At 38.2% G+C, this 25,593-nt stretch overlaps 1 protein-coding gene across 2 annotated transcripts in view; it reads right to left on the reverse strand.

Annotated features, from left to right (window-relative positions):
- The window catches only part of LOC145496102 (uncharacterized), a 492,363-nt gene extending 473,361 nt beyond the window's left edge, over positions 1–19,002 (reverse strand). For both annotated transcript variants that reach the window (XM_081475728.1, XM_081475729.1), the window contains exons 1-7: positions 18,909–19,002; positions 17,488–18,320; positions 15,517–15,887; positions 12,033–12,774; positions 11,529–11,625; positions 6,404–6,653; positions 4,583–5,386 (exon numbers count right to left, since the gene is read on the reverse strand). In XM_081475728.1, coding sequence (XP_081331854.1) covers positions 4,583–5,386; positions 6,404–6,653; positions 11,529–11,625; positions 12,033–12,774; positions 15,517–15,887; positions 17,488–18,265 — 3,042 coding nt within the window. In that variant the 5' untranslated portion in view covers positions 18,266–18,320; positions 18,909–19,002. The remainder of the gene's footprint in view (positions 1–4,582; positions 5,387–6,403; positions 6,654–11,528; positions 11,626–12,032; positions 12,775–15,516; positions 15,888–17,487; positions 18,321–18,908) is intronic.
- Positions 19,003–25,593: the final 6,591 nt, after the last annotated feature.

Consider the following 25,593-nt stretch of genomic DNA (forward strand, 5'->3'; position numbering starts at 1 on the left):
ACGTAGTGGACTTCATGAACATGGCCTAACACAAGTGGATTGGTGCTGATCACATGACCATCAGGCCTGATAGTAAGGTCACGGTGATTTGACTGACTGCTGATCACGTCAATGTAGGTTTTATAGTGGTTTGCAGTTGCATACAGAATCACGTGATCGCCCCATGTGCCATCTTGCTCCATGTTTGTAAGATAATCAGCCCATGACTGATATCCATCAATGAAGTTAAACAGATCTGTTCCATCAGGCTGTAAGAAGGGAGAATAAGAAGGCTAACTTTTAACGAGGTCAGTACACACATATACGTGTGATGGCAGAAATGTCCCTCCCTAAAGTTAAAATTATGTATAATGGAGAACCAAGTATTGAGATCTTTTTTCACAACAAATTATTTTAAGGCAACTAATCCCTACAGGTTCATGGCAATGCCCAGTTTTCTGCCATCTTATCGGACTGCAAGTCCAATTCAAATGCTGACACAAATGCTGGAGTCTGATCACTTGGAGCATTATTATTTTTCCCAAGCCACAAATTATTGTTTAAAGATATTTCAATCCGAAACAACAAAATAAAACACTAAACTTACCAGTTTTGGGTTCTTTCTGAGGTACTGCACTATGGATTGTCTTAATTCTCCATGTGAGATCTCAATTCCTTTCACAACGTTCAGTTGTTCAGACAGCGCATGAAACATGCAGTTCCCTGACCCTTCATTGTCAGAAATCACAAAGCCTTTGTCTGATGCAATCTTCTCCAACTCTGCTGATAGATCAGTATTACTGTTGACCTTGCTTACATTGCATTGCATTTGCTGAAGATTCATGAACATTTGCCCAAGCAGATCTAAAAGAAAAAATATGTAAATTAAGGTTATTGCACAGGGGGTACTCACTCAAACCTTTGGCCTGGATGGAAAGTGCTATTTGTTACTTCGTATTTGAAACCAAAAATGACAGTGTGTAGTCTCATATGCACAGCCCCATGGAAAGATATTTATGATATGGTCCTGGAAATACGCTTTCAAGTTCTCTATGTAAAAGAAGTGTACAAATCAATTACCAATTCTGAGTAAAAAAATTTACAGTATCTAGAGCAACAAGGCAAAATCTGAAAAACTTTCAGACCAAAAAAGCTCAAAAATCAAGCCCTTTGACTCCCACACCCCCATATAGCTCATTTCTGGGAGTAATGCCTCCCCCTGTTTCGTTCCATGTTGACAATGTTATTCCGGAAAATATTGCTACATCCTAGTGTTGTTGCTACATGTTTACCTGGGGGTAGTGGAGATTCAATTGTGATCTGTCTTGCTGCAGACTCTGCTAAGTCTCTACACTGACTTGTGAAATATGCTTCATGTCTTACAGGTTTTTCTGAAGCTATGAAAAAGAATTAATCAAATTAATCCATCTGTCCCCACACCCCACCAGCTTCTCTGCATGCTCCCCTTTAATAGGAAGACAAGGCAACTTCACTTTGACCCCCCAACATGCCCCAACCCAGTTTTGGAATATGTCTGGACCCACCAGACTGGAAAGTACAATTTCTCTTGTCAAAACACTTGGTAAAGAACTAAAAAACTAATTAAGCTTTTCACAGGGGCCCCTTTTTGTAGAGAAAAAAGGCATTATATCTTTACTAGGATCCCCATCACCCTCACACCCTGACTTTGAACCATACCTGGATCCACTTAAAGTAAACATTGTTCTATAAAACTTGATAAAAGGGCTACAGACAATTACTGCATCATTCTGTGGATATCTCGTGAAACAGATATGAACAGGAGAAAACAACACCACAAAACAAATCCGGTGAATCTTACTAATGTAAATTTATTTAAATCAAAGCCTTACCATTAACCAAACTCCTCATCTTCTCAACAAGGGCTTCACACTGTTCCTTCCAGCTGAACTTCTCTTCATAAGATGTCCGCAGTGCTTTAATCTCTTGCAGTCGCTTTGATCTGTCTTTCAGACTTATTGCTTCAATTGCCTTGGCCCACTCTTTAGGATCAGCAGAATCCACCACAAATGGCTTACCTGGTGGTAGAGTGCGCAGTGTATCTCCAAATCCCGAGTTTCCACTCACAAGAATGGGAAGACCAGCAGACAAGGCTTCCAATGCAGTTAATCCAAATCCCTCTGTCCTGGACGGCATGATGGCAAGGTCAACTTCACAAAACAACTCTTTCAATTTTTCCTTGCTTTGTATAAATGTTCGGACAATCAACTGATTTTTAGAGATTCCACTTTGCAGCAAGTTTTTGGCAACTTCATCCAGTTTCCCCTCAGGTGCCCCAACAAACACCAGAATATAAGTCTTAGAACTGTCTTTCAGTTCAACTATTGCTTTAGCAGAAATGTCGTATCCTTTAAGACTGAAGTCTTCAGGATCACCACGGCCAAAGGTCAACACCTTAAAGTTGGCACCCTCTTTTGTTGCTTGTCTGATGTCTGAAAATTCACTGAACGTGCCAGGAGTCAGCTGAATGATATCTTGGTGTTTCTCACAAGAGCGCAGATAAGATGAGTATGCTTTCTTCAACTTGGGTCCAATTGTGACAACTGTATCTGCCAATTTACACAAGTCTACTTCGGTTCTGTTCTTCTCTTCACCTTTGGAAATGGCCTTTGGATAGTCTTTGTACATTCCAAGTTCTTCAGGAGCAGTATGCACTACTTGCACCCACTTACAACCGTGCGACTCTCTAATGACCTGGGCTTGTTTACCAAGCTTCCCTCCATGACCCACTATGATGTCAATAGCAAGGTCTCTTGGTGGGAAACTCAGCCAGTCAAGGGGGTCATCATAGCCTGGACGTCTCTCTGCTTCTCTAATGGACACTTTGTGGCTTTCAGCAGTCCTCTTCCCTTCTTCAGAACAGGAAAATTGTGGGACTAAGAGGGTGACGTTTACTTGCTCATCTTGGGCCAATTCTGTGGCAAGCTGTCTGTTTACGGTTGACAAGCCTCCTTTAGATGAATCCCACTCACTGGCCAACAGAGTAACACTCAATGCTGTATCAGATTTCCCTTGATTGTCTTTTGCAGGTGCATCTGGTGTAGTGGGAACTCTGGCAGAAGGACTCAAATCCTACAAGAGAACCACACCTACAATTAAAGCTGGCCTCCAGATCAAGCAGTCCGGGTTTGAGACTTGGCAGGGTCACTGTGTTGTGTTCATGGGAAACACACTTTGCTCTCACAGTCTCTCTCTCCACCCCAGTGTATGAATGTGTACTATACTGAGTATAGCAAATTTTAGGCTGTGGGTAACCCTGCACTGGACTAGCATCCTCCAAGGGGAGGTAAAAATACACCTACTGCTTAATGCTACAGGAAATTAGATGAACTCTACCAGTATGGGACTTTTAGCCTGATGAGGACTTTTTACAATAAAAGACACAAAAGGTTTACAACCAATTAGCAAATAACTCTCTGTAGCATCTTAATGATTATCTTCAACATGAAACAGTCAATTTTAATCTTTTGCAATTTTTATAAGTAACTGACCTTAATCAAATCATTTCTCCAGAGGTATAATTTAACCTCCGCAATGAAATGTGAAAAGTGATCTAATCAACATGACACCAGTGTGGGACAAAGAAAAAAGAAAAAATCTGACTCAGATTTTTACTTTGTCCTGTGCTCGTGTCCTGTTGATTAGTTCACTTTTCACATATATAGGTAAGGTAGGTAGGTTAAGTCTGTATATGAGTCAAGTGGCCCATCAGGCTGGAGCTTATCCCGGTTTCTGTAGCATGAAGCGACTAGGAGTATTTCTACTCCCCCCTGGATGGGATGCTAGTCCATCGCAGGGTTACCCCCAGCATTAAGTTCACCGGGACCCATTTATACACCTGGGTAGAGAGAGGCACTGTGAGAGTAAAGTCTTACCCAAGTACACAACACAATGTCCCTGGCCAGGGTTCGAACCCGGACTGCTCAATCCAGAGACAAGCACATTAACCATGAGGCCACTGCACCTTCCTTTCACATCTATAGCATTGCAGTAAAGACCGGCAGGCAAAATAAATGCTCTGGGGGAGGATGGAGTAGAAAGAATTACTTGACAAAGGAGCAGAACTCAAGGAGGTCCAATGCCTCAGCCACTAGACATTTTTCTCAGAAAAGCTGATACTTTCGGATTCCCTCCATACAACAATTCGTACCTCAGGAGTTGCTGGTGCCCCTTTGACATACTACAGTAGACAAAGGAAAGGTTACCCAAACCCTTTGGACTACACTGGTAGAATTTCCACAGTATCTTGTGTAGGATCCTAAATGAGTTTTCACAGGATCTCTTTTCATTCTCCAGCATCTTAACTAAAACACCATTCCTAGTTATCATCCTAACAAATCCTTCAAGATCTCACAGGATCCTGTGATGATTTAAGCCATTTTATTCTTGAACTTCTGAAATCACTACCTCCTTTCAGACACAGCTTGCCTGTATGGTGCTTTAAAGGAATTCCAACACCAACAGCCCCCCACCCCCACCCCCACCCCCCAAACACAGGTGAAACACAGATCTCTTCTCATTAAGTAGATTTTCATTAAATATATAGATTACATAAATCACATACCTGGTTAGTTTTTTTCAACAACCATTTCTCCAGGCCACGGACAGGGTGTTCTTCATCCCAGGGCTTCCTAGTACAGATCAGTGGTTGATCCTCTTTCATTTTAAGGAGGTGGAAGCACTCCTCATCGACACATGACACTCTTCCATGGTTTGAACACTCTTGACCAGCCCCATCTCTCCCTTGATGACAGTATGGGCAGGCTACACACAACTCATACTGCAGTCCGCTCAGGTATGGCAGCTCCTGTGACAAGGTTTGCAAAGTTCTCTCCACAAACTCCCGAACTAGTGTAGGTAGTTCTTCCGACTTGTCTGCTGACACCTGATGACTTTGTGTTCTTTGCCTTAAGATGATCTTAATGAAACTCTTCTTGCAAATGAGAATGAAATTATGGACTTGCTTCCCAATAAAGAAACAAGCTCCATTTTGGTACAGCATGGGGTGCTCCATGGGCCAAGTCTTCTTACAACACCAACGAATGGTTTGCGACACCAGCTGTGAGAACAGACCATGAGGGACAAAGCCATGCACAAAGTGGAGATACAAAGGACAAGGATCAGTGTGGGATGGCTCTATTTGACAAAAGTCATCAGGTGATGGTTCAAGTTGAGCTGGTACAAAGTATTTTACATCACTTGGGGAGGGTGAGAACTTGGCAATCAAACCAAACTGCTCCATCATGTTCAAGATGTCATCTTTGATAACACCTTGTTGAATAAACTTGGAAAAGACATGATCGACGTGTTCCATGCAGAGGATGCCGTTTTTCCTCAGTTCATCCCAGTACTTGGCATGTACAGGATCCTAAGAAAAATCATCATAATGACAATTATAAGTACATGCATAATGCTACCTGGCTACTTTAGCCACACACGAGGCTAAAGACTATATTGACAATGGCAAAAACTGTAAGTACACTTATCAGTCTCTCAAATAGGGAATGCTTTTATGTCAAAACTACATGTAACAGTTACTTATTAAAACCGAGATTCTGGAACATACGTTCATTTTAAACATATACTGAGAGATGTTTCTTCATGTAGTACTGACATTCCTAGCATATGATAAGTTCACTGAGTGGTCCCAACGTAGATATAACAATACAAAGTAATGTGACAAAATATTTAAATCACCTCCACTCAAACATGTTGCATTTAAGCCAACATGGCACCTGCATTCTTAACACACCCCCAAGACATTAAAACGAGTTTTTGCAAAAGCATTAGCCTTTGTTATTCATAACCAATACTCCTTTTGTAATGCATTGTTATGGCCAACAAAGCAGGACTCCAGCTCAAAAAAATCCGTAATTTAAGCTCAAACAAGCTCAAACAAATGCATGATTCCACGCTAAGCAAAATTCAAATCAAAACACAGAAAATTAACAAGCACAGTTGGAAAATACAGCTTTGTATCTCTTCCTCTGAAATAAGGTGTCCTGGTGTTGACAAGATGGCAAAAAAATTTCAACACTATTGCATCAAACTATCCCTAGTTAGCCCAAAAATTTGAACCTGTTCACCCCTATACAATTTGAAAATATTTATATTTGATATTTAGTTTTCCTAACTTGGTAGTTAATCAATTAATTTACAAGTATCTAATAGGCACTGCATCATGTAGAATGATATCATTTTCTACAGGGGCCAAATTAATAGAAAGATGAACAAATACATGTTTGTGTATATACCGTAGTGTACATATTGTAACTTAATGTTTTTCAGCTATACAAATATTAAAAAAGTGACAACAACCTCTTGAGGAAAAGATCAGGTAAAGGTTAAACACTGAAATTTCTAACATTGAAATTATTTTACCTACCATTTCATCGAAGTGTGGAATAGTTATCAGCTGCTTCAATAGTTCAATCAGCCACTGAGCCTTCAGAACAACTGTACTGCGATGCTTGATAATCATACCAAGGCCATGGTAGAAACTGATCATGCCAGCAAACTCATCTTCATCTTCTATAAAGCAGTACTTTTTGGCATAGCTTTGGAGTTGCACCAGATTTATGTGAAAAATCTGTTTGGCAATCAAGGCTTCAATCACCTTTTCAAACAGAAACCATCTAAAAGAGATCAGAGAAAATGATTCACATTACATGACAAGCCATTATTTGTACTATTTACCTTGAAGATCGCCATAGTATCCACAAATGAACAAGTTTTGATTAACGGAGGATAACTACTTCAAATCCTTGCCATATAATATTAATGTTCTGATGGCTTTCATTTCAAATTGCAACTAAAATGAGAGTGCAAGAACTATAAAAGCAGATTTGTCAAGATCACACATTTGTATTCAAACAACACACATGTGTACCCCTGCGAAATAAATTCCCAGTAGTCTGGGAATTCCTAGGAATTCCTAGGAATTCCTAGGAATTCCAAGTTATTCCAAGACATGCAAATTGTGCTTTATCCAAGACCTTGGAATTTCTGGGAATATTTGGGAATAGTGGAAGTATGACTGGGAATTATTGGGAATTCCTGGGAATTCCAAGTTATTCCAAGCCATGTAAATTATGCTTAATCCAAGACCTTGGAATTTCTGGGAATATTTGGGAATAGTGAAAAGTATGACTGGGAATTATTGGGAATAATCCTTGGAACTCCTATTATTTCCCAGAGTGCTTTAAAAAATGTGTTTGGAATATCTAGGAGTTTTGGGGAATAGCTAAAACACATGAAATATTGTTGGAAATTTCTATAACTTTCCAAAGTGTCAAAATTAAAGATGAACTCAGTGCATGAATCAATTTCCGTACATTAGTAAAAATCAACACGATCATTTCTCTGTAGTTCCATCCTTTTTTATTGTTGTCAAGCTCCAAGGTAATTATTTCCAAAGAAATGTACATTAATTCCAGTTTAAGTCTGACAACTCAACATAAAACTATAGCACTGATAACATTGCTTTTTAGATCCAACATGATTTGTTAGTGTATATGTGCCCATATGGACCCTTAAATCAAACACCCAGAGTTTAACTGATAGAAAAATGGATGCTCTTAGATTTGATAAATAGATTAAGCAAAAAATTCCTGTCAGCATAAATGAATATATATTATTTACAATTCCAATAAAACCAAAAGTATATATATGCATGTATATATTTAATATAATTGTAGATTCACACACATACCCATCACAGCCCACTGTTGAACAATTTTTGACTTGATCCTTTTTGAATTTAGGAAAAAGAGGAAGACATCTCTCTCAGATGTCATAAATGAAAAGCTCACAGTTTCCACACACCTGCTGTACATTTGTAAAACTGTGCTGTGACATTCTCTGGACAAATTACCCGTAGTTTCATTAAAACAAGGATATCTCTAGCAGCCTCTCATTGTCATACAATGTCTTGAAATTAAGGCCAGAATAGCCGTACAGGCATATTCTTTGGCAGAAAATGTCTTTTTCTTAGGAACCATTAGTTTCACTTTCATCAGGGGAGTCAAGTGAATGGCCATCAGTGTCAGAGTTCTCAAATTCTTCAGAGGAGTCAGAACTAGAAACTTCAACATCATTATCTGAATCACTGTCTGTGGACAAATCTGAGTTGTTGTGTATTACATCAGTTGGTATTTCTGTAGTCTTTTCAGGTATATGCAACTCCATTTCATCAAATGCTTCTGTGAAGCTTCAATTCTTGCATAAAGGTTGACTCCACAATCCATCAAAGTCATCCACAACATTTTTGCCAACAGCCATCTCACTCAGGTGAGCCGAAGACTCTGAGGTGTTCTGTTCATGGTGCTGGAAATGATCTCCAGCAAAAAGTGATGCAAGAGAGGGAGATGACATCAACAGGCCTGTGAAGACTGCTTTAAGCAATTTTTGTGGTCGAATCTTGTAGATTTTGGTATGGGCATAGTGGGATCATCAATATGTTTCTTGTATTTCCTTGTCCTTGCGGTCACTTTAATTCATAACACAACAAAATCAAACGAATAAAAAAGATTGAGTCAGTGGGAAACAAATAAATAACTGACACAAATAAATGACAGTGCAAATAAAAAAAACCTACATCTTGATGTATTGAAAAGACTATAGATCTCATATCATGTTAATCCTTATAAATAATTGAAAGGAAAAAATGACAAGCATTGCAAATTTATACTTGCTGCATTGTGCTGACTGGGTGTTGAAACATGTGGGCTCTCAAAATAGATTTGGTGGACTAATACAACAAGCTTAAGCTTATTTCGCAGAATTTATCTCGTTTCCTTAAGTCGATTTGAAACTTTTCAGGTGAATTTCGGCTTTTGGGGTTTTTAAATAGCACACAATGCATCGCTTAGTTTGATTTATTTACAATTATAGCTTATCATAACAGAAAATCCCTATAAAATTGGATTCCTTACCTTTGCAGTGAACTTGATTTAAGTGCCTCACGATCCTTTGTTATCTTGACAACCGTCGAGAACAGATCAACCAGTTAAAGTACGTTCCATTTTCCTCCTTGATTTCTTCGTAAAAAGTCTGTGTAGTTTTTTCCTTTTGAAGCAAGACCCATCTTTCAAAAGACCACCAAAATCGCGTGGAAAGGGAAACAGACTTGCCATCGAAAGCGACTGGTCCGGCAGCCTCGTTGCCAGTCTCTCTCTCCTTCTTCTCCAGTTCCATTCTCTCCTCAACTGATCAACGGAACCAATCACAGCACGCCAATTTTCACCTGACTATCCTCGTGACTGAACGTGACAAAGATCGCGTTATTCATTCTCTTTTGGCGCCCATCTTTGAATTCAGCGTTAACGGTTGATCGCTCGTGCGTTTTAGTAGATTTCACTTCCAAAATTATATCAAAATGGTTTTTGCTGCGGTCCTGTGACCAGAAGAAAACAGGGTGAGTGTCATTAACGAAAAACAAGTTATTATTGGCGAAGATTTGGAGCTAAAGGAAAGTCTTACTGTGGATGTTTCAACGGGGAAAAATTCAAAGGGCAGATTAGCCGTATACAAAATTATTTGGTGAGTAATCGAATTCAAGTAACCTTATATTATACAAAGTAAATTCTTGTATTTAGACAGAAACTTTTCAATGAACTTTTTCATCACGAATCATACACGAGTGGATCACTCAGTCATGGTATGAAATTAATTCTGGCTAAAGCAAAGTTGAAACAATTTAGGTTGCCCAGTCAGTGGGTGCCTAAACAATTTGATTTGCGAATAACAAGTAGTTTCTCTCGCCACACTTGTTCAAACGAAACAAATATAGCAGTTCTCTCTGATCCCAGTCAAAGTTCTTCACAAAAACTCCCGACGAGGCAGCCACATTGTGCATGAGTTTGATACGTGTCTCCTGTGTGTTTCAGCCTGACTGTATGGCAATCCGTGTTGATCTTCAATTTTTGTCCATCCGTATATTCCTTTGTGTTTACTCTATTATTTAAATGTTCCTTTAATGTTTTAAGTGTCTTTTTTAATATTTCTAATGTCTAAATTTGGCTAAAAACCGTGGTATATATATCCTCCAATTCGAGAGTTGTTGATACACTGACAGAAGAAGGAAAACCTTTATTTAATCAACTGTGAGCTCAAGATTTATGTAACATATTTATCAATAGTATACAAGCACCTTCACAATTATCAAGTCTTCTCTTTTAACATTTCAACCAGCTTACAGTCAGGTCTTAATTAGCTGCATGTATTAAACTGTGAGCACATAAACATTTGGATCTCAGTCTTACAGTACCTCATATATATCGCAATGTAATGTATTTTTTTGTTAATTTGTTTTAGGTGTCATACAACAAAGATGACGATTAAGAGGCTAGCTGTTGACACCCTAATTAGAGGGCAACAAAAGAAGCTGCAGAATCAACAGAAATAACTGAACAGCAGCTAAGTTTGCCCAAACTCAGCCTTTTTTAATTTTAAGGAGTGTTTCAGTTTTGTTCTTACCATTGATTCCTTACAATCATGAAAATCCAGATTTGTTCCACATAATAACAATAATTTAAGCTACAATCTTGTGAATGGAAAATTGTTGGATTTCTAAACCAAAAAAGTAAGTAAATTATCTGAAAGAGTTCTCTTTTTATCAAACATGTAAAAGTTTGACCATCATATCTGTTTTCAGTTTTGCTTTTGATTCTTGATGTAATGAAAAAGAAACAGGATAGTTAATCTTATGTATAAATTCATGAAAGCAAATGTAATAAACCATTGATTTAAAACCTGTTTGATGTGATATCAGTGACTTTATTTGTTATTTTAATGTCGGGCTTAAATCATCAAAATTTTGTCTGACCTACAAATGATACAAAATTCCCAGTTTTTCTCAGATTTTCCAAAAAATTCCAACCTATTCTCAAAAAATCCTACAAATTCCAAGTTATTCTCAGAAATTCCTAGGAATTTTTGGGAATTTTAAGGAATTTTCAAGGTGAGTATATTTCAGTTAGAATTCCTAGGAATTCCTAGGAATTCCAAGTCAGCTCTATGTAAACTTGGAATTCCGAGTCCGAATTACCGTGAAAATTCACACCTTAGATTCCTAGGAATTCCTAGGAATTCTTAGGAATTCCTAGGAATTTTTTCCTAGGAATTCTTAGGAAATTCCTAGGAATTCCTAGGAATTCTTAAAGTTATCTCACAAGGGTATCCCTACCTGTGCACACGACAGTTCTTAAAATTTGATTTGCTAGTTTACGAAAGCCATCAAAATGTTGTCACAAACAGAGGTTTCATTAAGGCTGGGCATCCAGCAAATTAACTAAGCTGTGACAATTATATTTGTCCACCAAATAGAAATTGCATTGCAGATAAGGGATGAATTAATTTTCTTTTGTTTTATTCCCCAAAGCCTCAGAGCTAAGTTAAAATTTTAATTATAGATTGAAATTGGCCTATTTCTTCTCCTCCAATGTCAGTGCAACAATACCTTGCTGATTTAAAAATACTCAAAAAAAAGACTATAAGTATTTATTATTTACCTGACTGGTATCTCCTCCCCCATATATGGCTCCTGTCTCAACACCTCCATGATTTTGTTCCGCAGTTCTTGAATGTCATCTGTCTTCCCCTCTTGCTCTAAAAATAAACAACACACATTTTGATACTGATCCTGTGTTTACATATAACTGAGATATCCTTACAGTGTGCATGTAGGTACCTTGTAAATAGGTTCAAATCTGGTGTCATGAGCAAGTAGTAAATTTATGAGAGCAAGCAACAGTGGCAAGCCAGAAAGAGAGTCTGCTCTGATCTCTGTGGATATTCATTTCTACCCTTAGCCAAGCACCATACTGGTAAGAACCCAAGAATTGCATTTCTTGAGGTCATTAGTTAACTGCTGCCCCCGTGCTGGTCTTCAATTGGATCGCAGGCTCAAGCCAGGTTTACTTATTGTAATCAGGAGTTCCGCTCTTAGGCTTGGCTATATCTATATATTAAATAATTAAACAGTTTTACACAGCAAGACATTAGTACTTTAATACCTGTTTGATGTTTTCGTTTCTTTCCACCCTTCCTGATAACTTTCTTTATCCTATTCCAGATCAGTGAGCTTGTGTTATCAATGCTGAACAATGGTGGGACCACATGTTTCCCATATTCCTTACCAGAAATCCTCTTCTGTATTTCTGATTTCATCTCTGCAATGTCTTGAGGAGATTGTTTGTCAGCATGTGTGCCTACAATGAGTACCGGAGGTCGCATATAGGGCAGCCTACTTTCAGCATCAATATCTGGTTCTCCTTTCACTCGTGAAATACTGTGAATTGTAGCAAGCCAGGATAGCAAATTCTCCAGATTTGTTTCTCTGTTTGGGTTTTTCAGAGGAATGTCACAAGTACCTTGTCTAACACACGGCTGAGCTTGCGCAAGTAATGGCTTGTTGAGATTGTGCACTAAAATATACAGTGCACGTGATGATAAGAAAAGTGGGTGAGAGGCATAGTACAGGTGCTGTCCAGCAAAATCCCACACATCCAAACTGGTAACAGATTCTTCTTTAGTGATATCACTTTCAACATGTTCACCTCTAACATACTCCAGGAACTGATGAACATACTTTGTGACATCATCCGCAGGTGAAGTGGTGTTGATCATTACCTCAGGTTCATTCAGCTCAATTTTACTTCCACATTCAGGGAAATGTTCACCATTATGGGACTGCTTTGACATTGCTTTTACTTTTCTTGATGGTGAGGAAATTTCAGAGTCTACAATCTCCTCAACCTAGAATAGATTATCAAACAAAAGAGTGATTAATGACTTGATAATTAAAAGTCACAGGTACTCAGAAATAGACCCTGACTGACAGTTCCATATCTTCCACACAACATGCATACAGATTGAAATTTCCTCTGAATTAAATGCTCCATCATAACAAATATTTAATTATAGTTATCTCGCTCTAAGACAGGCAAGCATTAGCTATCTAACTGAGAGAGGTGATCTGATGTAATAGCCCAAAGAAAGTAAAATGAAAGTTAAATATACATTGTGTAGTTCCAGAAAATATCCATACCCCCCCAAGGAAGGGATTTTTCCTATGACCCCCCTGCCCTCTGGATTTTCCAAAATTGGCTCACGAAATGGACCTCCCCTCCCCTCCCAAAATTCCATTTTTTGTCGCTCACCCCCTGGAAATATTATCACTCCTTATGGAAACCAAAAATAAGCTATTTTTTTTAAAGTGCAAAATACTGAATTTTGATCCTTACCTTTTTTTCCCGAAAAATTTGGTGGATATTGTGACCAACACATCGCCAGAAGGTACATCGCCTGCCTCAAACAGGCATATCGCAGAATTTGCGATATGACAATTATAGATTTCATACTGTCAATTCTGCTTCATAAATATTTTAACAAAACAGCAGTTACTAAAAAAGTTAATTTCCAAGACCATTGAGAGAGAAATGCTGAAAAAGAAACGCTTTACACTGCACCAGTTTAAAGCACAACAATCAAAACAACATAATTTTCAGTGCATGTTTTGTATCAAATTTTGGCGGATCAAATCGTTGTGAGTATATATCTGAAAGATTCAATTTTATTTGGAAGCTAGAAAATCAGAACTTTCCTGACCTTCAACAAAGATCTTACTGGTTTTAACGTTTCCAATGGGTTAAGTTTTCTTGCCGTTCTTATGTAATGTCCCTCGCAGCTGCACTGTTATTTGGGTTGTCACGTAGTAGTGCCAAATATTTTTCTTATGCAGTCCTTTGCTCTTGATCTTGCTCTACGAGTTGTGTGAGCAACAAGAAAAATAATTCTTCAATTTGCCAGGCAAGTACACCACAGCATTGTCACAGTGAACATTCATAACTCTGGCAGCGAATTCCAGCATATGGTTGCCACAGGTTTTTATCGTGGGTACTGTAAAACACGCTTTGTTCGGTGTAAACACAATATGTATATTAAATAATTTTATTAGCAACGGCTAGCTATTTGAGACCACGAAATAAACAATGCTTTGCTCTGCTTTATGTTTTCAAATATCAGTCCTGCATTGGGATTAAAAGAACTCAGATCATATTAGTGATATATTTTTGCTTTATTAATAAATAGTACATGACATTCAGAGGAGAGCAACTTTGTTTGCTACACATCCGAGGTGCCATCCATGAGTGATTACAACAACAGACTGCGCCAAAAATACCTTCCAGTTTTAATGAATAACGAAGTGAAAGCTTTTGCTGTAAACCCTTTCTTCTCTGTAATGTTGGAAGATGACTACAACTGCCTATAAGAAGAGTAAAAAGAATGCATTTTTGACTTTTTTGTAGCCGTGTAAAATGTAATTCAATCTTTCTCGCGACAATTGGCGTCGCGTCGACTGGCGGTGAAAATTTGACATGTTGCCGATTTCGAAATTTGCATAATTTCACTTTGCCAGCATTTATTTCTGATGGCGTTTCTTGATGGCATTAGCCTGTGGTAAACCACCTTGTACTCCACCTTCTCTGAAAACCTGCTTGAACATTGAAAATCTTTATAAAACATTTTTTTTTGTCATTCAAAGTTTTGTCGAAAATGACGTTGCAAGCACCATGCCCGCGTTTGAAAACATTTCAGCCTTACACACTACATGGAATGTAAACTAACTTGTGTGAATGGATTTATATTACTCACTACCATTCATGATTTCCCTTAAATTACATTTACTTGGGCTTAAATGTAAATATTATGATTTCTGTGTGATTCAAAATGGGTGTCGAATGATTTTTTCCCCTTTGTCTTCGGCTTTTATGCGGAAATATTGAAGCAGCAAGTCATTTATTTATCTAATTTCTGCTGATTTATATCGCATGCAGCTCACTGAAAAATATATTTGCCTCCTGAAATATAATTGTTACTGTACTGTTTTCCTCGTTCAAGAATCATTGTTAACGAGATAAGAAGTCTGTTATCTACCGATTCCGAATTTCGGCAAATTCAATGTTGATGCACTCTTCCATTTCAAACGTTACTTTTCATGCTTGCGACGACAGCTTAAAAATGCGACGAAATCTTCCAGCTGAAACGATACAGATAGTAGTGACAGAAGTACCTGGTCAAGTGCGACAGACATATTTTCAATTAGTCACGATTAACTCATCTACTTTCCACAACATACGCTTTGATCACCAGCCGCTACTCGGGAAAATGATGGGACTCTAGCGGCGACAGAATATCCAGCCTAACCTGAGCACAAAAATTTACATTTTGCACTTTAAATTAGCAAGATTTATTTTTTGCGTTCGCAACTCGAGAAGCAAAATGCAAACGAAACTTTACGTACAACTGTATGAAAATTGAGACCAGTCTGGAAAAAAATTCATTAAGACAACCCCCTCCCCCCTCCAGAAATTCCTGCGCCTTTGACCCCCACGACCCTTTGGAATTTCCAATCCCTTCCGTGGGGGGGGGGGGGGGGGGGATGGATATTTTCTGGAACTACACATTGTACCTCTAAACATTTAACTTTATTCAAACCTTATGCCTTCTGGGATCATTTCTTTCAGCCCTAAATTCTTTTCCTTCACACAGTTTCTCAACCACTATCCTTGATATATCTTTAGAACACTCTAGCAATCCTGCTTTGTTCTCATGGGTGGAATGCCAGTTCTTAACTTGTTCAACTTCTATTTCACATGTTGAAGCCTGTACTTCAATTCCCTCAGTACTCTGTTGTTTGGGGTCAAATGGCAGGCCTAAGAGACTCTTCTTTAGACTGGTTTTACCAGCACGATCCTGACCAATTAGTAATATGCGGCCACGGTAAACATTCACAAAGCCATCTCTTAGAGCCTTTTCATAAGCCAGTCGTGCTCTTTGTCCTTCTGCTTTTTGTTCAAATACATGATCTAATATAAAAATTCAAGAAAAATATTCTTTAATTGTCAATTAATAAGATTATAATTAAAGTGTAGTTTATAATTCTTATATAAAGCTTCATACATGAAAGATAAATGTAACCTGTATAATAATATACATGAAAAAATTACTCAATTCTGATTGGCTGAGAGCAGTGCAGTTCAAGTGTAACACCAGTGCAAAAAGTGTAACATCAGTGCAAATTACACATCGTAATTCTGGATTGTGATTGGCTGAAAGGAAGTAGGAGATTTTCTAAGCCGATGATATCACATAAAATGATGACGAATATTTCGTCCGGAAACTTTGAAAACAGTTTTCTCGAATGAGAAAAAATGCCTTCAAGAAAGATCTACCGGCACTTCCTTCACACGAATTTTTTCATGTTTATGTTATTAATAAGTAATCATACGGTTTTTCTCATTCAATTTGGAATTAATTGACAGTTGTGAGTTTGTCAAAAAGCTAAAATTGCACTCTCCGAAGCGGCTTGTGCAATTTCAGCTTTTTGAAAAACTCACTCGTGCAAATTATTCCAAATTGAACTCCAAACCGTATGATTACCTATACTAACATGAATATGGTAAAAAATTAATACTTTTGTGCTAATAAAGAGGAAGGGAATTTCACACCTTGTAAAGATATTTTTAACCATTTTGTGCATGTGATATAAACATTAATTTTTTTGTGTAAAAACTGCACTCATAAATGAGCTGCATTTCCAAGTTAAAAGTTCAAATTTTAAAAACACAAAGAAACTATGAAATCAGTAAAAGTATTTCCCTTCTCTGCCAATTTAATTTTTTTTTTTACATTCTGTACAGTTCATAGTCAAATTATTAATATAAGATGCTCTTTTGGTTAGGGTTTGCCTTCAATTTCACTCAAAACTATTGAATCAAATACTGATAACCAAGCAATATTGGAGAAAGAAGTATTTGGGTAGTACAATTACCAAATTTAATTTCCACAACACCAAGAAATTTTCACACTCCTTGACAAAATTTTAACAAATGTTTTAAAACTCACGAACAGAAACGATGATGCCTATATAAATCATGCAGTTAAAATTAAACTTTCAACAAAAACAATCTTAAATTAGCTATTATTTAATATAATTCTTCTCAGCCTAAAGGATACACTAAATGGCCAGCAGCACATTTGTAATTTCTAAGTTAAACTACATGTTCCAATATTTATTTCATTCACTACACTCCTAAATGGACAAACGGTCGAAACATCTTTGTATAAGAAGCTATAAACGTTGTTTTAACGTTCACATAGAGTCAGTGTCAAACAAAACTTCGAAATAAGTATACTACACTCCTTGACAATTATTTTAAAAATGTTTCACTACTCATGAACAGTAACAAGGATGCCTATATCATGCAGTTGAAGTTAAACTTTCCACAATAACAATCTAAATAAGCTTCACAGATATATTAAATATACTTCTTCAAAAAGATACACTGAAAGGTCAGCAGCACATTTGTAATTATGTAATTTCTAAGTTAAACTACATGCTCCAATATTTACTTCATTCACAAGACATAAAATAAAATACAAATAATGAGCATTTCATATCTTTACCTGTAACATCTGTGTGAAACTTCATCTTATTCGGTAGCTTCACAACCTTTCTCCTTTCTTCCAATGTTAGAGGATTACCAGCCACATACAGGAATAACAGGTCCTTCAGTTCACCAATCTCATCAGGCAATGTAGTCAACTGGTTATTACTCAAGTTCAGTGTCCAGAGTTTACTGAGATGTTTTATGTGTGATGATAAAACTGTCAGCTTGTTGTTACTCACATACAGCCCTTCCAGCTCCTTCAGTTCACCAATCTCATCAGGCAATGTAGTCAACTGGTTACCACTCAAGTCCAGTCCCCGGAGTTTACTGAGATGTTTTATGTGTGATGATAAAACTGTCAGCTTGTTGTTACTCACATACAGCCCTTCCAGCTCCTTCAGTTCACCAATCTCATCAGGCAATATAGTCAACTGGTTACCACTCAAGAACAGTCCCCGGAGATTCTTGAGATGTTTAATGTTTGAAGGTAGAACAGACAACTGGTTGTGACTCACATTAAGCCAGGTCAGGTTACTCAACTCACCAATACTGCGAGGAAGTTCTCTCAACTGGTTCCCGTCTAATATCAGCCATTTAAGATTTTTCAGCTTGTTAATACTTGTTGGTAATTCTTTCAGATAATTATCTGACAAGACAAGTTCCTCCAATTCAGTCAGGTCACATACAGCTTCAGGAACTTTTGACAACAATTTACGACGCAGAAGTAAACAGCTTTCTCCATCCTCGTTTGTAAAAATCTCCTTCCTCAGCTCCTCTGCTGACATTTTCTCCATTTGTATACAGTGATACTTACAATGGTTTGGATGCTTTCTTACTTCTGATAAGTATCTGAAAACACATGAAAACAAAAATTACAATCAATTCACGAAGCTTCCAGTAATTTTACATACGGGAGGAATCTGATGGAAATCACATAACAATTAGGCTAAGCAATTTGAGTTTATTAGCTGTCATATTTTGGCTAAACGATATAAAATTAGCAAGAATATCAGTATTAATATTAACACAGCCTGCAAGAAGCTGTTATTGAATACAATGATTAAATTTTGAGGACATCTTCAAAACAAACGTCTTAGCTTATCGTCAGCTCAGTTCCATGGAGCGATCGCTCTGCGTTCGTCCAACTCCGTTCAAAATCTTTACAGCTTCAACTTTAACAAGCTACCGTTTAGTTAACTTAACTTCCACTTGTGCTTTATAAGTACCGCTCGCTGTTTCACTGCTTTTATGCCATAAATAAGGTGACAAACTTCACTTCAAAGTTTCTGTTTCAAGGAATTCAAGCCGAACTTGATCTCACTACAAGAATTCAGCTTAAATTGCTCATTTACACGCACCAGACGTAAACAAGCTTAAACTAAAAGCTGGCTGAAAACAATTCACGTTAATTGAGCATCTGTACATTAACCTTCTTACCTTGGACTGCAACAACAGAAAAGAACCGATTCCTTTCGATGTAACTGTGTAGAAGTACTTTCTCTTTCGAGACAGCCCCAAACAACTCCCCAAATACCTCAAGATCTTTGGCTTCTCAAGTGAGCCAATCATAACCAGGTGAGAAAGGGTGTGGAGCGGGAAAGAGAGAAGGAAGGGAGAGGATGAGGAGGAAGTGGAGGAAGTGAACGAAGTGGACCAAAGTGGTTCAAATCTAGGCCTTGGCCGATTGTGCCCCTAAAAGTGGCATATTATGCTACTAGCAATGATCGAAATTTTGCCAAATTATGCCAGAATTCCCAAATTATGCTCCTGATTTCCGAAATTATGCTCACAAAAGGACGTAGATTCTGCACATAGAGGCGCGCAAATGCGCAATAACGACACCAAATTATGATGTTTTTCAAATAAACCGTTGTTGTAAATTTATTTGTGTTTTATGGCAGTTTGTCTCGGCCATCAGCTGTTCAAATTAGCTGCTCGCATCTCTGAACCGTTTTTAAAATGCCTTCAACGACACGCATTGCAACAACATACTACCTAAATTTAATTTATTTCTGTAGAAAATACACCACATTTACTAAATTTTATGAATTTATGCTCCAAAAAGTGTTAAAATTTGCTAATTATGCCGTGGCAGTGCTCCTTTAAAAAATTCTGCTTTTTTGCTGCAATTATGCCAAAAATTACGCTAGCACAATCCGCCAAGGCCTATTCAAATCACGACTCACGGCTGACCACAAGAAAAAAAAAATTCACTGAAGGGGAAAAGTAATAGGTTTTTTTTCTACCGAATACACCCTTTTACGGACAGACTATCAGAAAACCTCGCATAAATTTCTTTTTTTTTTTTTTTGGCCTTTTGACTGTGCAAGTTTTTTTTCCAACTGCAACCCTTTGCACGATTTTTTTTTTTAATCTGCTTTCTACCATATTCGCCTACGCGTGGCGCATTTGTTTTGGGCCTCTAATGCGATGATCTTCCCTCGCTTGGTGGGACGGTCCAGAGAAGGCACTCCAAAGCGTTGACGTTGATGCCTGTGGCAAGACCTTTAAGGGATTCTTTGTAACTGAACGCTTGCTCTGACACAGTTCTCCATACAGCAGCCGTTCGAGCAGTCGGCTGTCTGGCAGTCAGACAACATGGCTAGCCCATTTCGCCTGTGCTTTCTGTAAGAGGTTGAGTGCACAGGATGCTGGTCCGTTACAGGACCTCCGTGTCTAGAATTTTATCTAGCCACCTGATGTGGAGAAGTCTAAGAAGACAGCTCAAGCCGGGAAAGTTGTTAAGCTCTTTGTAGTTTGCCCCCCCAAATTTGGTACAAAGGGTTAATGAGGGGGGTGAATAGGTTTTCGGATCGACGAAGTTGGCCTTAAAAAGCGCATGGATTGTGGATTTTTGCGGTAAATCGAGCGGATTCGTAGCCTGCGAACGCAGACGTATTTCCGGCTGTCGGACAGCTCCTCGGGTCGGTAGTGCCCTCCGCTCCAAAATGTCAGTCCAAAAAGAGGACTGACCTATTTAAATTTGAGAAATAATCAAAATGTATGAGTTGTGATTAGTTGAGATAGAAGAGTTGACAAAAGTATGAGACTCAAAACAAACACTCTGGCTTTATGTAAATGGCCAGTCCCGTGACAGAACACTGGAAAATTTATCGCACCTTGGCTGAGTTATAATTAACTGGTTTGATACCAAAATGCAACCCTTCTTCTCCATGAATTTATTTTCTTTGGGTTTCTCTTTGCAAGAATTTTTTCCTGCCATTTTCCCTTGCTCTAATTTTCCCTGGGTTTTTCCCTACTCCCTAACCCCGACACCATCACTTTTCTAATGATCCGTCCCTTATAGGAATATTCAACACTGTAATATTATTGTGATTATAATCTTATTCCTTTATACAATTCAACTCGATAATGATGACATTTGTCCAAACCTACCGAAAACCGACAACTTCAACAGATTTATTCCAGTATTGCCATTTCTATGCACGGTTTTAACCGATTCGTAATAAACAGAATAAATAACAAGCAACCTAATATTAGCGTTCAGGAAATTTACCAAATATAATTCAGCTCAAATTCAGCTCGAATTCAGTACGGCCCTCAATAAAAGACTGACAGAAAACTAGACTTGTCTATATTCTCTCTTTCTTGATCGCGCGAAAAGAAAGAATCGAACTGGAAAGATGCGTGACTGAGAGTGTTAATTACACGTATTAAGTGAATACTTTTTTGCCATTGAGAAACCAGAGAAACTGATAAACCAGCAGGCGTTTCCTGTCCAAATCGCAGGTTGTCGGCAAGATTTTGGTTGGTCCCATCCGCTCTCCAACTCAGTGCGGAGTGTAGAAAATGCGGAGTGTGGAAAATGAGGAGTGTGCAAAGTGCGGAGTGTGGAGTGTGGAAAATGAGGAGTGGTGAAAGTGTGGAGTGTAGAAAGTGTGGAGTGTAGAAAAATGTGTAGAAAATTTCAATTTTCCATTTCAATTTCCATGGACATTCCATGTAATGTCTATGCTGAGTGTGGAAAACGAGGCGTGTGTAATATGGAAATTAACAAATAATTTTTAATTCCGTTATATTTGCATTGAAAGAGTGTTTTATAATATCGTGACACATGCGTGTAAATTAAAGAAATCAATGCGCGTAGCATTATTGTGAATTACATTGTCCACGTGCTCCGAGAGTCTAAGGAATATGAAGTAGACTATGCCGCCAAAACGTCAGATTATCAGTCCTATCATGACTTTGATGGTGTTGAAGTAATTTTAGAGCCAGACTGCAGCCAATAAAGTCTGATATGAAACCGTTTTTATATATTTATTTATCAGAAGTAAAACTAGCAACCTTAGTGGCATTATAGGTGTTGAATATGGAATCCCTAAAATAGGGTTCCCACTCCACTGATAAGAAATCAGTGGGGACATAGGGATGTTGTGTATGTGAGGGTGAGAATATGTGTGTGTATAACAATAAAATAAATCTAGAGAAAATTAAATGTTAATATTAATGGTTTAATTGAGGGAGTGACCTCTGTAACACAGCACTCTCCAGCTCAAGTACAGATTAAAAGAAATAAAATGAAATGAAATAAAATAAGGAAATGTTAATAGGTTAACTGAAGGCAACCATAAGTTTGAGATGGTATGAAAAGCAAGGGGAGATATGTTCCTTTTGGTTAGGTTCGGGTTTGGGAAAAGGGTAAAAAGGTTTCTTGGGGTTAGTTTCAGGTTTGGGAAAAGGGCAAAAAGGTTTTTCGGGTTAGTTTTAAGTTTCAGAAAAGAACAAAAAAGTTCCATTGGGTTTATGTTAGGTTTGGGAAAAGGGCAAAAAGGTTCCTTAGGGTTTGTGTTAGGTTTGGGAAAAGGGCAAAAAGGTTCCTTGGGGTTTGTATTAGGTTTGGGAAAAGGGTAAAAAGGTTCCTTAGGGTTCGTGTTAGGTTGGGAAAAGGTTAAAAAAGTTCCTTAAGGTTTAATTACGTTTGGGAAAAGGATAAAAAAGGTATTGTGAGGAGAGAGAATTAGATAATTAAGTACGTTTTACATATTCGCTTTCGCTGTCGGAAAATATAGAAATCCAACATAGATATATTTGTGTTAGTTCGTTTTGCATTTCTGAGTTACAGGTTACTGTTCCAGTTCATTGACCGTAATGGACACCTGCTAGTTTGTTGTAGGATCATAACTGTAATAAGTGTTCAACTGTAATTGCTACCTGCGATAGTCTTTTGTTAAACTGTTATCTACCTGTGTTGTTTTGAAAGTTATTAATCTTGTAAACGTTGAATTCCGTTAGAGCCAATCGAGCTTTCTGAAATGTATTAGATAATATTTAGTTAAGAATTTTTAATAGCTTTACCTAATCCTTTAGAATTGCGCTTTCGGCTTAAATAGTCGTGCCTTGTGAAATATTCTTTGGTTACATTCTGGCTGCATTCCGGTTATGTTCCGGTTGCATTTTGGTTGTGTTCTTGGATTAAAACGATATCGTTGGACCTAAGTTCTGAGTGCTGTTGACGTCTCTCAAGGTAATTCCCTGTAACAGATCCGGTACTGATCCGCGCAGCAAGAGAGTTTCCCAGGTTTTTACAGAAGTGCTTTCCCAGGCCAAAAACCTATTATCACAGTATCTTAGGGTTAGTTTTAGGTTTGGGAAAAGGTCAAAAAGGTTTCTTGGGGTTAATTTAATGTTTATCATGACTTTGAAGAAATTGTGGAGCCAGACTGCAGCCAATAAAGTCTAATATGACACGCCTAACCTCTTGCAGTATGTTGTTAGCATCCGGTGACATACGGCTAGTACTAGTGCTGTTTTTGTTTTGTTTTTTTTTTTGGCTAGTTTTGCCGTTTAGAAAAATGAAGAATTCTATACGGTTTGTATTTACAAATTTGCACCACACAAAATTACATTCTTTTCCAAATCTCAGCCTCGCGTTTTAAAATATTCTCTGGTTAAAATTTAGCAAATTTCAACCTCTATGTTCTTAAAAAAAATGTATTCCATTCTTACACTCATATTGAGGTTTTAAGTTATTTTGGCCTAGAAAATTGGGAGTAAAATTTAGCCGTGTCTAAATCAGATATAAAGACACTTATAAAGCATTAATTTCTTTTGTATTTTTGTTGTAAATTATAAATGAGTTTTTTGTACAATTCCTAATACAAGAATTCCAGCTCCTCTGAGAAGCTAGCGAAGTCCTAATTTCAACACTACTTAGCTTTTAAAATTGCGAATCATTGCCATTTGTCGGGCAACGACTACGAAACTGAAGTCTTGGATGTCATGTACTGTTCATGTGGTGTTCTGTGCAATGAAATGAGAGAAAAATCCGTCGGATTTTTGAAATTCTTTCAGAAGACTTTGTGAGACGACAAAGCGGACACACTACCCTATGCGGTTTAATAACGTTTAGACATAAGCATTACCGGTAAATTCTATTCTTCTTTTGCAGTTAATATAACCCTTGAAGAGCTGGAGCACAAACACCTGGAAGCTCTTGAGTGGATGTGTGCGAGGCTATACAATGGACAAAGCAAGGACTTTGAATCGTTAGCTTCTGACATATCCAAGAATTACCCTCGACCAGCGCCGGTCTTTGCAAAACGAGATCAAAAACAGTGGTGGAAGACCCTCTAAGGTTTTAGTGAAGCTTCTTCAGGCTTTGTATCCCAATCTCACTGTTAGGGATTTTCTGAGGTCATTAACTGAAATAAGGCGAAATGACACCGTACAGGGACTTCAGCAAAGAATAATCGAGAACGAAAGCAACACAACACTTGCTCAACACAGTCGTTGAGCAAGTACTGCAAATTCTGATGATATCGATTCTGACAGGCAGACAAATTCTTAGAGGGCTAAGATTTTTGGTGGGCTATTTGAAAGAAGACCGAAAATGGCAGGAATGATACAAGGATGGAATTGAATTTTGCGACCATTCGCTCCAAACGGGAAAAGAGGAACCCTAACTCTGCTAGGTAAATTGAAGGGGGAATTTGTTAAAAAACAGCTCAAAAATTACTCCTAAAAGTTGAAAAGTTGCTCGTGGAATCTGAAGACTTGAATGAGCTCTATATATGCCTTTTGTTATTTGAAAAACTTGTAGACTTGTAGCTTAACAATCCCGTGTTGTTAGAATCTCAAAACGTAGTCAAAATTCCTAATGTCGACAAACCGTTGCCGCACACAGTGGGTCAATAGTAGTTATTCCTTTCCATCAGTTTCTGGTCGTTCGAACAAACGGAACTCAACTTTGTACTCCTTACGTAATTAAAAGCTCAGAAGTTGTGTTCGTGGAGAGTTTATGACATCAAATAGTGCAAGAAAGACAACGGCAATAAAATGTTACGGATTCTCTGCATTAGGTGCGCCAACAAATTTTGGCTGGATCTTTGCTCAACCATCCAGGTTGCCGCTGACACTGGCAACATCCGAGCCATGTTTGAAGGCATTAAGAAAGCTATAGGTCCAACTCCAACCAAATGTGCCCCATTGAGATCCTCGAATGGTGAAGTAATTCAAGACAAGGCCAAGCAACTCGAAAGATGGGTTGAACACTAATCTCAGCTCTACGACCATGAGAACCTAGTCTCCGCAACTGCACTCGATCAGATCGAGAGACTGCCAAACATGCCTGAACTAGATAATGCCCCTACTCTAGAGGAGCTTCTAGGTGCCATCAAAGACATTTCATCCGGCAAGGCACCAGGATCAGATGGCATACCTGCAGAGGTCTTCAAATGTGGTGGTGACCAGCTTCACATTGTGCTCCATCAGTTGTTGTGCAAATGTTGGGAGGAGGGAACAGTCCCCCAAGAGATGCGAGATTCTATCATCACAACCCTGTTCAAGAACAAGGGTGACCGCAGTGACTGCAACAATTATCGGGGCATCTCTCTCCTTTGCGTTGCTGGCAAGCTCTTTGCCCGTGTGGCACTCCGTCGCCTTCAGCAGCTTGCAGAAAGAGTGTACCCTGAGTCTCAGTGTGGTTTTCGATCCCAACGCTCAACGGTTGATATGATCTTCTCTGTGCGACAGCTACAAGAAAAGTGCAGGGAACAACAACAGCCTCTTTTCATTGCCTTCATCGATTTAACTAAGGCTTTTGATCTGGTTAGCAGAGATGGCCTCTTCAAGATCCTGCCTCTCATCGGCTGCCCACCAAAGC

This window comes from Orbicella franksi, chromosome 8, assembly GCF_964199315.1.
Source record: "Orbicella franksi chromosome 8, jaOrbFran1.1, whole genome shotgun sequence".
NCBI lineage: Eukaryota > Metazoa > Cnidaria > Anthozoa > Scleractinia > Merulinidae > Orbicella > Orbicella franksi.